Source organism: Tetrahymena thermophila, assembly GCF_000189635.1.
Source record: "Tetrahymena thermophila SB210 genomic scaffold scf_8254552, whole genome shotgun sequence".
Taxonomy (NCBI): domain Eukaryota; phylum Ciliophora; class Oligohymenophorea; order Hymenostomatida; family Tetrahymenidae; genus Tetrahymena; species Tetrahymena thermophila.
Genome location: NW_002476323.1, coordinates 190,436 through 203,644, shown reverse-complemented (window position 1 = coordinate 203,644; position 13,209 = coordinate 190,436). Strand labels below are relative to the sequence as shown.

The following is a 13,209-nucleotide window of genomic DNA, read 5'->3' as shown; positions in this document are numbered from 1 at the left end:
AATTTGATAATTTTGTCCTTTTTCTCATATAACTTCATTTGTAAAATAGGATTACAAGTAAGCCATCAAAATATATTAAATGCACATTAATTTTGCTGTTTTTCAGACTATTACTAAAATTTAAGACTTACAATTTACTGTATGAATAGTTAAGCTAATTTAAAGTCATAAGCACCTTATTATTTTGCAAAAGGGGGATATTATCAAAAAAAATTTTGTTACTTTTAAAAATATAAACGAATGGAAATACTTTATGAATAACATATCAAAAATTATATTTGATCAAATATTAATAAAATATATTTATTTTTTATTAACATAGTTTTACTATAGCTACACTATTTTAAAAGTATACCAAACATATATTATATGCATTGAAGAATGAATAGCATGTACACTAAATCGTTCTACAGGATTTCTTTGATTTTTTAGATTACATAAAATTTTCATATTCTATCGGTTAGGAGTTAATTTCAAAACTTATAAATTAAATTATTCTTTAATTATAATAACTTAGCACTTTTAAAACATGTAAAAATTATTGTTTAAAATAAAAAACAAACTTTCAAAAAATAAAACTTTTTATAACATGAATTTAATTAAATTAAATATTTAAAAATCTAAAATATTTTTTAATATTGAAAATTTTATATTTAATTTAGCTAAAAAGAAAATAAAATTTAAAGTTTTAAAATTAATGAAATAATTTTATATTTACAATTTAAATAGATTAAAAACAAATATTTATATTTAATAAAATTAAAATTGTTATTTAAATAAAATTTATGAAATTGATTATAAAGCATTTAGATAGACAAATATAAAGTAGAATATAAACAAAAAGAAGGCAAAATTTATTATTTTAATTGACACGTTTAAGAAGATTGTGTGTTTTTTGAAATTAAAAATTATATGTGAAATTTTTAAAATGAAATTTATGCTATATATAGGATACTATTGATAAAGCTTAAAAGTCATTTGTATAGAAGTGAATCCACGTATTCAAAAAAATCACTTGCCAATGCATAGTAAAGATATCCAGCAAAAAGGCTCAAGCATTTTAGATTTCATAATAATGAAATTCTAATTTTATAATCCAAACATACCCATTAATTAATTTATAAAAGATAATTTTTATTATTCCTTATAAAGCATTGAAACACGAATGACTATTTAATTCGTCAAAAAGTGGCATATCTTTTATCAAGAAAAAATTTTAATTAAAACCATCAAATCAATAAAAGATTCAATTATAATCAATATTTTAGTAAAAAAATTATTAAATTGTGATTTAAAAAATGAATAAGAAATTAGCTATTATCTTAGGTTTACTTCTTATTTCTTCTTGTGTTTATGCCCAAGTTGAAGGTAATTATATACTATTAATGAAATACATAATCACTTTTAAATAAATAAGATGATTTAATCTCTAAAATTGAAATTTTTAGATAACTTTCATTAATTTATTCATACTTAATATTTTTCTTAAATAAGATGATGATACTCACGCTGCTCCTGAAGTTGAAGAAGTTTAGGTAGAATAAGAAGCTGCTGAAGCTGATGTTTAAGGAAGTTTTGGAGGTTAAGACTAATAACCTGATCGTATAGATTTATATATTTATATTTATTAAATTATCAAATGATGCTTCAAATAACATCTAACAGCATTTAGTTAGAAATAATTAACAAAAGAATGAAAATTTATTTCATATGAAAATCAACGAACTACCAAAATGAAATCAATGAATAGAAATAAAATTAAAGTATTATTTTTATTATAAACATAGCTGAAGAATTATTGAAAGATGAATCTTTTAGAGAAAGAATTAGAAATTTATACGTTTCCTGTATTGTCACTTCTCGTCATAAATTAAACAATTATGGTGAAGAATTAATGGGATTATTAAAAGGAATTCAAGACAAGCAAATTCAATAAAATCTTTACAAGAAGATGCTCGCTGAACACATTTACACTTGTGCTCTCTATGGTACTCAAAACCCTGATACTCCTGATTAAGTAATTAAATTGTTCAAAATTAACTATTGGTAGATAGATTTACTTTAACAATAATTATTAATTAGATTATCAAGTCCTTACAAGATAGAACTTTCAAGATTTCTGACTGGGAAGTTATTTACATGTCTTTGGATATCAAGAAATACAACGACCCCAACTACAACACCTAACTTACTGATGATGAATAAAACATTTTAAAGTTTGTTGATGTAAATACTTAAACATTTACTTATTTACTTTATTTTACTTCATTTATGAGTTAATTATTTAAATATTTTATTTCTTACCTTAATAGTAATTTGATGAGGCCATGAAGCAATAAAACGGTGGTAAAACTGGTGGAGAAGCTGGTGAAGAAGATGATGATATTCCCTTCCTTAACTAAAAAACTTATGAACCCAAAATTGGTAGTTTCTCTTTGAGCAATCTCTCTTCTACTACTCAATTATTCTACTTCGTTGCTATCATCTTAGCATTCGGTGGTATTATTGCTTATGGTAAATTCTTTTTTTTACTTGTTTTAGGCAATTAAATTTTATAAAATAAACAAAAAATATTGATTATTTATTTATCTTTAAAATTAAGGTTACAAGAAGATTGAAGATGATGGTCCCAAGATTAAGACCAAGAAAGACAAAAAGAAAAATTGAAGCGTAAATGAAATAAATAAATTGAAATAAATATTATTTATCTAATTTAATATTATTTGTAAATAAATAATAACTTTATTTGTAAAGTAAATTTACAGTTCATATTGTATTCATTTTCTTTGAATTCAAGAAGTCATTTTCTTTAATCAATATCATGCATATTTTTAACTTTATAAATATAATCAATTATTTAATTTTTTTTGATGGATAATTTATTTATACACGTACATACTCTCTTCTTTCGTTTTTACAATTATTATCTCCTACTTATTTTTTGCATATTTTTTTACGAAGGCGTTATTAGATTTTTTTTGTTTTTAATCAAAGATATCTTTTTTAAATAGATATCAAGCAATATTAAACAACAAAAATTTTTTGATAGAATTTAATAATAAATAAGAAGAAGAAAAAGATAAAAAAAGAATAATGAAAAATTTAAAATTACTTATCGCTCTCCTTTTAATCTCAGCCTTAGTAATAGCTGAGGAAGTTACAAGTATGAAGTTTAAAATTATTTTAAAGCTATTTATCATTCGAATTACACTTAATATTGTGCTTAATTCATTTTAGCCAAATAAAATTTATCTAAAACAATTTTTAAATTCCTAAATGTTAAAAAAATAATGTCCAACTAACATAGGAAGGAACTTACCTTTTATAAAAATAAATTGAATAAATATTAATTAAAATGATTAAATTGTATGAAAAGAAAATGGCTATTTAAACAGAAAAATTTTGCAATTTAAGGACTAATTAATTTTATCATTAATTTTCATTTATATTATTTTAATGGTTTTTAATTAAATTTTAACAAATTAGCTGAGCAACCAAATTCTGAAACAAAATAAACTGCAGATGAATCTGTCGAATAAGTAGATGCTGAACCTCAAACTCGTAAAAATATTATTTACCATATTTATTTCTTGTTACAATAGCTTTAGCATGAAAATAATATGGAAAAATATAATATAAATAGAATAAGAGAGTCAAGAAGAATTCAAGAAGAGAATAAATGATCTTTATATTGCGTGTATTATTGCTACCAGATACTAATTGAATACAAAGGATGCAGACTTAGAAATAATTTTATAGGATGTTTAAGAGTACGATGAAAAGCTTAATGTTTACAGAAAAATTTTTGCATAGCATGTTTACCAATGTGGTCTCAGTGCTACAAAGGTTCCCTCTATTCCTGATGAGGTAATTAAATTCTTACAAATTAATATTACAATAAGATATTTAAACACATAAAAAAACTAGATCCATAAGCAACTTAATGAAAAGACTTTTAAAATTGAAGATTGGGATCTTCTTTTCATTGATATTAAGTTTGATAAATACAAGGAAGGTAACTTTAACTCTACTTTAAATGCACAAGAATAAATGATTATGGATTTCGTAGATGTAAGCATTTTATAAAAAACTAGAAAAATTTAATAATTACTTATTAAAAATAAAAGAAAGTAGATGGTTCTTTGAAAAAAGATAACAATAAGCCAAAAATAGGTTCATTCTCATTGAATAATTTACCTGCATCTGTTTAATTGCTTTATGTAGTTGTTATAATTGCAATATTTAGCGGTCTCATATACTTTGGTAAATATATTTGTAAACTACCATCTTTATAATATTCTATCATAATAAAAGGTTATAAATTCAGCAAGCAAGAAACAACCATTAAGGTCAAAAAACAAAAGAAAGAAAAGAAATCTTAATGAAATTAACATTAATTTTCTTTTTTTATTTATATATTTGTATTTATATCTTTCTAACTTTCGAATAATATTTTATACATCCATCAAAACATTAAATTGCTTATTTTTTACTTTAAATTTATATTTTTTAACCATGTACCTTTCTAAAAAAATTACTTCTAAAAAGTTTAGTAGATTAAATATGAAATAATTTTTCATGAAATTTAGTAAAAATAATATTTTAATTATGAAATAAACTATTAATTAATTTTTTCTTTTTTTTTTAGAATTTAAAATATTTGATTAGATACACTCGATAAATAGATAATCAATAGCAAGGATCATAATCTTCTACTTCATAGTTCAATTATACTAATTTTGGCAATTTTTTTAATTTAAGTTTTAAATATTCAGCTTGTTCTAAATCAATCTGTTTAACTCTAAGTTTTATTAAAAAAATAGTTTAATTAGCATTTAAAAATAATAAAGCAAAGATTTACGGTAAAACTAATGAAATAAATAATATTTATTTGCATTATAGAAGTGAAGTAGCAAAAGATTTAACACACTCTCCGTTTATTTAATTCTCACTATTATTTTATTAATTTTAATTTTTGAAAATTAAATAAAAAAAGTTACTCAAAATTAAGGCTCAAATAATTCAAGTGATATAATTGTGTTAATATACTTCCAATGCATTCAACGGTATTACCTTTAAGCCTATTATAACTTTTTTAAATAATATTAATTAGCAGAATGATTGGTAAATATATATTATAACATTACCCTACATTTATTGATAAGCTTTCAAGGTTTTTACATAACTCTAATTATTTAAAGAATCCAATAACTTATTCATCTTTAAGATAGTTTGTTCTAAGATTAAAACATTTTGAAGTTAATTAATATGGTTTGAAAATATTTATTTATCTCTTATTTAAATAAATTAAAAGAATTTTTTATTTTATTTTGTGAATTTTAAAGTATTATTTAACAAAAATAAATAAATATATACTTGAGGTTTATTTCAAATTATTTTAGTTAGGTTTTTTGCTCAAATATAGGATTAAGATCCTTAATAAATGATCCATCTAATGAGAAGCGGCTATTTTTATTAAAGTCTCAATAAATATATCAATTAAGTTACAGAAATTATCTACCAAAGTGAAAGCTACATTTTTTTTAAATTTTCTAATTTTTTAATTTCAAGACCTAATGTTTTTGCAATCAAATCCCCTCTGAAATCTAGGCTGATTTTAAATAATTTCTATATAAATATATATATAATTATCAAAACTTACTCTAAAACTAAAGAAAGTTCTTCCAAATTAACACAGATTTAAAAAGCAGAAACTAAATCACAAATACCTTATCCATTTATTTTATTTCTGCTAATTAAATAAATAATAAAAAAAATTTTATTCATTTTTTATTAATTAGCTAAATTGAAAAATGTTACCCTAAATCTATTTACAATTTTTTCAATTTTTAATTAAAAAGCTAAGTTATTACAGGGACCACTTAATCTTCAATGCATGTATTGCTTTTTTAAAATTTAAATTATTTTAAATCTAATTTATTAATACGTTATACTTCAATTTTAACTTAAGTTTCTCCAAATTAGATTAACATAAGCTGTCTAAAATAAAACAAAGCCCATCACTTTTCAAATTGTTTTCTCTTAAAAAAGAAAAAGTTTTTAAATCAATTAAAGAATAAAAATTTTACGAAATGTCCAATGAAAAACTTGTAAGATTAGTAAGTTATTTTAATGAAGATGCTAAGTAAATAGCTGCCTAAAGTTCAATCTAGTTATGTCTTTTTAAATAAATAACTTTTAAAACTATTTAAATTTTTAACAAATTACGCTAAATCAAGGCTAATTACTTTTACATTTTTGCACTATTATAAATATGAAACCAATTTATTTATTATAAATACACCTATTTTTTAATTTCTTTAAAAATATGACTCAATATTTTGAAATAAATTAAAAATTTACCTTAAACTTATCTTAACTTCAAAGAGGTTTACTAAATCAGAATTTTTCAACTTTTTTTAAATTAAAAATAAAATTTTATATTAATTTAAATAAACAGGAATGTTTTTTACCTCTTCTAATGATCTTAATACTTGTTTTTAACTCTTTATATTTTATTTTTCCATATTTTTTTACCTTTGTTTAATTTTTCCTTAAATTTTCAGCATTAGAAAACTTCTTATCAAAATTAATTTACCTTCTCAATTGATTACTAAACTAAAAAACCTAAATTATATATATAAATTCAAACTAATTGGTAGTACTTTATTTTTTATTAAATCTTACTACAATAATTATTATTAATTGAATATTTTAAATAGGCTTATATGGTTCTATTTAAATCAATATTTTTATCATTAGTGTAAATATTTTAAAATTTATTTAGATTTTTTTAATTAAGCAAAAATAATTAATAAAATTATTTATTTAAAATTAAGATTTCCAGAATATAAAATTTTTTATCAAAATTAATTTACTAACTAACTAACTAACTAACTATTTCATATTAAATGAAAGTAAAAACCTAAATTAAAAATTTTTTTAAATAAATTTTTTAATTAATTTAATCTAATTTATTTTAATTAAATATTAATCCATTTGTAATAAATAATTGCTCATTTTAAATACAATTATGATATTATTTTAAATTTATAATTTTTTCTGAAGTCTAAAAATGTTAAGATTTATTTGTTTTTTTAATTAAGTTAAATAATTAATAAAATTATTTGTTTTTTTTTATATCAAGTTTATTAGAATTAATAGTTTTAATTTTGAACATTAAATTTGGATTCCAAATCTATCTTTTACATTTAATGAATGAGGTAACAAAATTATCAAATAAACAATATTTCTAAATTTTATAAAAACTTTGATAAAAAAATTACATGTAATCAAAACTTTTTTAATATATATTTTTTAAATTTATATATACTTTTCACATATTAATAAGATTGAGCAACTTGCTTAACTTTATTTTTTTTCAATTCTTTTCAGTGCAACAAGTCCAACAATTTTCAGGATTATCTTTAAGAGGAGTACAGTTGATATGACCAACAGCTCTAGGGCATTCATTAATAGGTACAGGGTCTACTTATGTCCATGGAAGACCTAATCCCCAATTAACTACTATGGTAGCCCACCATTCAGTTCTTCTAAGAGTATGGCCAAAGCCAGCAAAGTAAGTAGTTGTAGGACAGCAATCATAACCTCCATTAATGATATTAATGACTTATCCGATAGAACCACTTGAGTGCATAGCATCATGGCATGAACCTTACTTTCTAGGAAGCCAATGAGCATCTGAGCATTAACTAAGTTAGCATCCACTTGGACCATTAGGACACTTAGCATCACAAGTATCGTGCTAGTCCCAACCAGCTTAGGGCATGCACCAGCCACCATAATCGTGTCTTTCCATCCAGAACCAAACAGCGCTTGCCCAACATAATTCAGTGTTGCTATCAAGTAAAGTAGGATTTTTTACAAGTCTGTCATCTTTAAAGTAACTTTAACTAAAATCAGCATAATTGTAATTCCATGAAAGTTGAACAGGACCACGGCCAAAATATTAAAGCTTATCATCAGTAAGGCATTGAAGACCATTGGTATTGTAAGAGCAATGAGTGCAATCTGGGCAACCCTATTCGTGAGTACAGGGGAATCCATAAGTGAATTCAGTTTCAGAACCAATAATAGTCAAGAAAGCAGCAAATTCGTACTTATCTAATTTATCATCTCCAGTGTTACAGAAAGTAGGATATTGCTTACTAGCATTAGTGATATCTACGAGCCATTAGTCAATTCTATCCTAAGAAACATAAGCAATATGCTCAAGAGATTTAGGAATGTTGATTCCTTTCAACCAAACGCTGAAATTACGACTTCCAGTTTCAGTAAACATTTCATCATCTTAATTGATTTCTTTCTTAAGAGCATTCATAAATATACCTCCTGTAATAAGAAGAGTAGTAAATATCAGCACAAGGCCGATACTTTGTGAAATTTTGATATTAAACATGCTTATAATATTTTGTATGTCTAAAAAATGATTGATTGATTGATATCTTTTTAGATCCTAATTGAATTAGTTATTCTTAATTTAAGTTATTAGACTACAATGAATTAATTATATTTTAATTTCTCACTCTAAAATAAATAAATAGCTGTCAATGAATTTCACACAATTTCTCAAATATAAAAACAAATATTTACCTTATTATAGCTTAACCAAGCATTGCATGAAACTGCGATACTTGATTTTTAACAATTACACTATTAATTATCTTGTTTTTTCATTCAATTTTGTATTTCAAAACCCATCCATTAAACTTATAGAGCCTTACATTAATATTTTATCTTCGCTTAAAGTTTCTACGAAATATGATATTCTTTTATTTCAGAAATCGGTATATTCTGACGAAATTTAAATCTTTTCATGAAAAATAAAAAAGAAATTTTTAGATTTTCATATTAAAATTGATACAGAATTTTAGTTTTCACTCCGATAAAAAAATAATTTACTAAATCTTACTCATTATGAATGAAGCAAGCAGCTAATAATTATCATTTATCATAAAAGTTTTTTAATTCTAATTTCATAGCAAAAATAAATTTAAACATTTGCAACAATTTTTTTTTGATCAGAATTCTCCATCATATTATAAATTTAAAATAAATTACTTAATAAACCTTATTTTTACTCTTTATAATTGCCGAATATATTATATAATATTGTAAGATAATTTCAATTTATCATTAAATTTAGATGAATTACTTGATGGCATAAGATTTTTAAAAATTATATAAAAAGAAACTTATTAATTTCCTAAAGTGTTTTTCGAATTTAAATATGTAAATAAATAAATTAATTACAACTAAAATTAAAATTGATTTTAATATTGAAATTTGTTTAAATAATATAAATTTTTTATTATCATATAAAATAAAACTCTTTTATTAAAATTAATTGATCAGTATGTATATTTTTGATATTAATAAATGTACATTGTTAATTATGTAAATTATGATAAATGATATTTTTTTTTCCCAGTTAATTATTTTAAATACTATTTAGATTTAATAAAAATAATATTTATTATAAAGCAATAATGCTTACTTAAAACTGTTTTACATCATATCAAAGTAGTTAAGTTATACTAAATTATTATAAAATATAAAATGAGTGATAATTTAAGTAAGATGTAAATTTTTTTTCCATAAAAAATAATAAAAATTTAAATCATTTATTTTTTTAAGAAATTAATTCTAAATTTTTTATCAGAATATAAAATGAATTTACAAATTATAAAATAATTTATTTAAATAATATGAAGATTTGAAATAAATTAAAAATATAATACTATTTTACTAATAGAGATATTAGCGTGCTAATAAATTAATTTATATTTTCAAACATTCAATCAAAATTAATTATAATTACATAAATCTTCTAAAAGATACTTAAACAAAGCTAAATTCTTAAATAATTAGATTTTATAAATAGACAAATCATATATATTTTAGTTTTATCTGATTAAAATGTTTTCTACTTATGAAGAAGTAACAAAGCACTAAGAAAAGTGCATCTAAGAACTTAAATAGCTTCAAAAAAGACTAGATGAGCTTCCTAAGAAATTAAATGATTATGGATTAGTAAATTTTATTTAAAATGAATCTTAATACTATTTATTAATATTAATACATAAATATAAAAGTAAAAATTAAACTCTGTTTGCTTTGTACCAGCTAAAATTTATCATACAAATGAGGTAAAAATGTTAATTAATGAAGCATTTATAATATTTATATTCGATTATATCTTAGATTATGGTACATTTGGGAAATGATTATTTTGTAGAAAGAACTAGTTTTTAAGCGAGAGATATTGCAGAACGTAGAATTAAAGGTATGAACAATTTTGTATGATCCACTGTGCTTAATTAATTAAACCATTTGTTATTTAAAAAGTATATCAAAAAAATTTGGATGAATTAAAAGAGTAAAAAAAGAAGTAGGATAAAAGTAGAATTCTTGAAATAAAAGAACCTATTGAGGAGGTTTAGGAAACTAAAGATAAACCTATAAAACCTAAAGTAGAGTAATAACAAAGTACTACTAAGAAAATTACATAAGAAATATAATAGGAAGATAAAAAGTAAGAATAAATCGTAAAGTAATCTGAAAATAATTCTCAAGAAAATAGCAATAAATAAACAACAAACTCAACAAGTAGCTTATCACATATATTATAATTGATGAATAAGTCAAATTTTAAAATGGAGGATTATGTTAGTGATGAAGAGTTAGAAGAAGATTAAGATGATGTGGAGATTGAAGAAAATGAAGAGCAAGAAAAAATTTAAATTAAATCATCTTCAACACCTACTTAAAAATCAAATTTGAAGAAATAATCAAGCAACTCCTAAGAAAAGAGAAAGAGTGTCGTAATAATTTAATAAAAAATATTTATTTATTTATTTAATTTACTTTTACTTTTTTAATATTTTATATTTAACATATAAATGTTTTATTAAAGTAATTTGGGGAGTCAGAAAAAGTAATATTTGAGCCTACAAATGAATAGAAACCTGAAGATTTGCTTAAACAAAAAGATCAATAAATAAAGGATAGAATAGCTAAATTAGATTAAAGAGCTAAAGAATTGGGTAAAGAAGAAGAAGAAGAGCAATAGAAGCCAGTTATTAAAGAAAACATAATGGATAAGATTAAGCCTTAAAAAGAAGATAACTCAAAGACTTCTAAAAAAAAAGTTAAACATGAATTCGATGAAGAGGAAGAGGAAGAAGAGTAAGAACAACCAAAAAAGATATCAAAATTCAAACAAAGAATGATGGAATAAAAAAAATGAATAATGAAATATAAATATAAAAAAGAAAAAATTTATGTTTCAGTTTGTTTGTTTTTTTGTTGTAAATAAACTTTAAGTAGCAAAACAAATTCTTTTTAGTTAAATATTTTATTTTTAGATGAGATAATTATTCAAATAATATGATTAAAACAATCTAAAATTAATAATTTTAAACTAATTTAAAAATTTTTAAAAATATTTTGAGATTTCATTTATTTATTTTACTCTTTACAAATTTTTTGTATTTTCAATTTTAGAAAATATTTAAGTTTTTAAATGTTTGTTAGAGAATTTAAAATTAAATATTCATTTATTTAAAGTATTGAATGAAATAAGTAAGTAAGTATGTATGTATTTAAGGAAGGTAGGTAGATTAATAGGAACGAAGGATATTTTAATTAGAGTGCATGAGAATTAAAGGTCAATTACCATATATATATTGATGAAAATAATACATTTTTGCAATTAACTTTATTTAAATCTTTATGCAAAAAGCTATCTTTTTTATCATCATATTAAGCTAGCTGCTGATATTTTGTAATTATTATCTATCTTTCTTACTAAAAATTAAATTTTAGATTGCTCAGAGAACCTTAATAGTTTGGTGAGGATAGATAACCTTACCCTTTTCAAGCCATTCATCATCATTAATAGAGAAGTCAGTGAACCAGTAGGCATAGGCAGTTGAGAGACCTAACCAAAGAGGAATTTATTTCTTCATAGCACCCCAATTTCTATCTTGGTTGTATTAGTTTTTCTAGGTAAAGACGTACTTGGGTCTATTTATTTTTAAAAGAAAATGTTTTATAGTGTTAATTAACAGAAAATTGTCTTTTGTTTGCACATAATCAGTACTAACAATTTTATTTATTCTTGATTTTATAATAGCTTATACCATATAATTATATTTTTAGCTATATCTTTATAATTTAATCATTATGCCATAAGTTTGTTTCTTTGCTAATGAATCATTTATTTTAAATTTTGATGAACTTGATAAATATTTTGAAATTAAACAATTATTTTTTAAGATTATTTATACATCCTTTCATTATTAACTAAACGATTTCGTGCTAAAAATGATATTAAAAGTCTATCCTATTTAAGTTTATTCAAGCTTTGCTTATTTAAATTTTAATTTTTGCAATTTTTATTTATCTAGATGCATTAAAAATAAATATGTTTTAGAACTCAATTTCTATTCCTAGAGAAGATTTATTAAAGTATAGCAGGTTTAAGTCAAAAATTTGGAAATTTCGTTTACCTGAAGTAGTATGGTACACCTGATCTCAAATTTCTGAATGCTTTACCGAAAGGAATAATGAAAATAGGACCAGTAATGAGTAAGCCTAAAGCGAAATTACTCCAGAAATGAGCTCTAATGTTATTGTGACGATCACCATGGTTCATCTTAGCAATACGATGAGCTTCATTCATGTATAATTTATATCTGGGCTATTGTAAAAATTATTCTTCAGTAGCCTTGATCATTCTAAGTTCATCATCTCTTGTAGGAGGAGCAGGAACAACAGTTTCAAATCCCATTTTCTTATAACTATGTATGTATATCTATTTTTAATACTTCTTCCAATTAATTTATTAACTAATTAATTACTTCTCTCTATTTATTTATCTATCTTTCTTCTCTTTTTTCTTTCAAACAGTATCAAATATTTATTTATTTCCTCCCTCATTCTAATCATTCATAATTTCAATGAAAACTTAGAAAATACTATGATTTATCAATATTTTACATATAAATAATGATGATACTTAGCGAGTCTAATGCTATATTATTCAACTATATCTTATTTATTTGTTTTAACATTTAATTTCTTTCTTTTATTTATTTATTTTTGATTGTCTTTCTCCCATTTTTATTTAATATTTATTGCCCTTCAATCAATCAAATTTTTAGGCGATTTGTCATTACAAATAAA

The 13,209-nt window shown here is 21.9% G+C and overlaps 6 protein-coding genes across 6 annotated transcripts; 3 read left to right on the top strand and 3 right to left on the bottom strand. All coding sequences in view use genetic code 6, as the record gives it.

The window, feature by feature from the left end:
• Positions 1-1,241: 1,241 nt before the first annotated feature.
• On the top strand, positions 1,242-2,667 carry TTHERM_00794520 (transmembrane protein, putative; the record flags this gene model as incomplete). The annotated part of the gene is made up of 6 exons (XM_001020971.3): positions 1,242-1,368; positions 1,495-1,602; positions 1,788-2,017; positions 2,083-2,226; positions 2,313-2,514; positions 2,603-2,667. Exons 1-6 carry the CDS (start codon positions 1,299-1,301, stop codon positions 2,665-2,667), a joined length of 819 nt encoding a protein of 272 aa, XP_001020971.1. The 5' UTR covers positions 1,242-1,298.
• A 426-nt stretch (positions 2,668-3,093) lies between these two features.
• Positions 3,094-4,385, top strand: TTHERM_00794510 (transmembrane protein, putative; the record flags this gene model as incomplete). The annotated part of the gene is made up of 6 exons (XM_001020970.3): positions 3,094-3,163; positions 3,487-3,561; positions 3,644-3,867; positions 3,928-4,071; positions 4,128-4,263; positions 4,315-4,385. 6 exons carry the CDS (start codon positions 3,094-3,096, stop codon positions 4,383-4,385), a joined length of 720 nt encoding a protein of 239 aa, XP_001020970.2.
• A 287-nt stretch (positions 4,386-4,672) lies between these two features.
• TTHERM_00794500 (kinase domain protein) lies at positions 4,673-6,577 on the bottom strand. The gene is made up of 13 exons (XM_001020969.2): positions 6,474-6,577; positions 6,364-6,413; positions 6,229-6,318; positions 6,090-6,179; positions 5,955-6,041; positions 5,821-5,904; positions 5,663-5,752; positions 5,522-5,611; positions 5,377-5,466; positions 5,148-5,237; positions 5,001-5,090; positions 4,862-4,951; positions 4,673-4,801 (listed from the first exon to the last, which is right to left on the bottom strand). The coding sequence occupies exons 1-13, from the start codon at positions 6,567-6,569 to the stop codon at positions 4,690-4,692; spliced, it is 1,149 nt and encodes a 382-aa protein (XP_001020969.2). The 5' UTR covers positions 6,570-6,577; the 3' UTR covers positions 4,673-4,689.
• Positions 6,578-7,381: 804 nt separating this feature from the next.
• On the bottom strand, positions 7,382-8,518 carry TTHERM_00794490 (class I chitinase; the record flags this gene model as incomplete). Its single annotated transcript, XM_001020968.4, has 1 exon — positions 7,382-8,518. The coding sequence occupies exon 1, from the start codon at positions 8,417-8,419 to the stop codon at positions 7,382-7,384; it is 1,038 nt and encodes a 345-aa protein (XP_001020968.3). The 5' UTR covers positions 8,420-8,518.
• A 1,268-nt stretch (positions 8,519-9,786) lies between these two features.
• Positions 9,787-11,269, top strand: TTHERM_00794480 (prefoldin subunit; the record flags this gene model as incomplete). Its single annotated transcript, XM_001020967.3, has 5 exons — positions 9,787-10,053; positions 10,116-10,169; positions 10,225-10,306; positions 10,369-10,844; positions 10,937-11,269. The coding sequence occupies exons 1-5, from the start codon at positions 9,940-9,942 to the stop codon at positions 11,267-11,269; spliced, it is 1,059 nt and encodes a 352-aa protein (XP_001020967.2). The 5' UTR covers positions 9,787-9,939.
• A 583-nt stretch (positions 11,270-11,852) lies between these two features.
• TTHERM_00794470 (transmembrane protein, putative) lies at positions 11,853-12,814 on the bottom strand (the record flags this gene model as incomplete). The annotated part of the gene is made up of 2 exons (XM_001020966.3): positions 11,853-12,048; positions 12,534-12,814. The coding sequence occupies 2 exons, from the start codon at positions 12,812-12,814 to the stop codon at positions 11,853-11,855; spliced, it is 477 nt and encodes a 158-aa protein (XP_001020966.1).
• Positions 12,815-13,209: the final 395 nt, after the last annotated feature.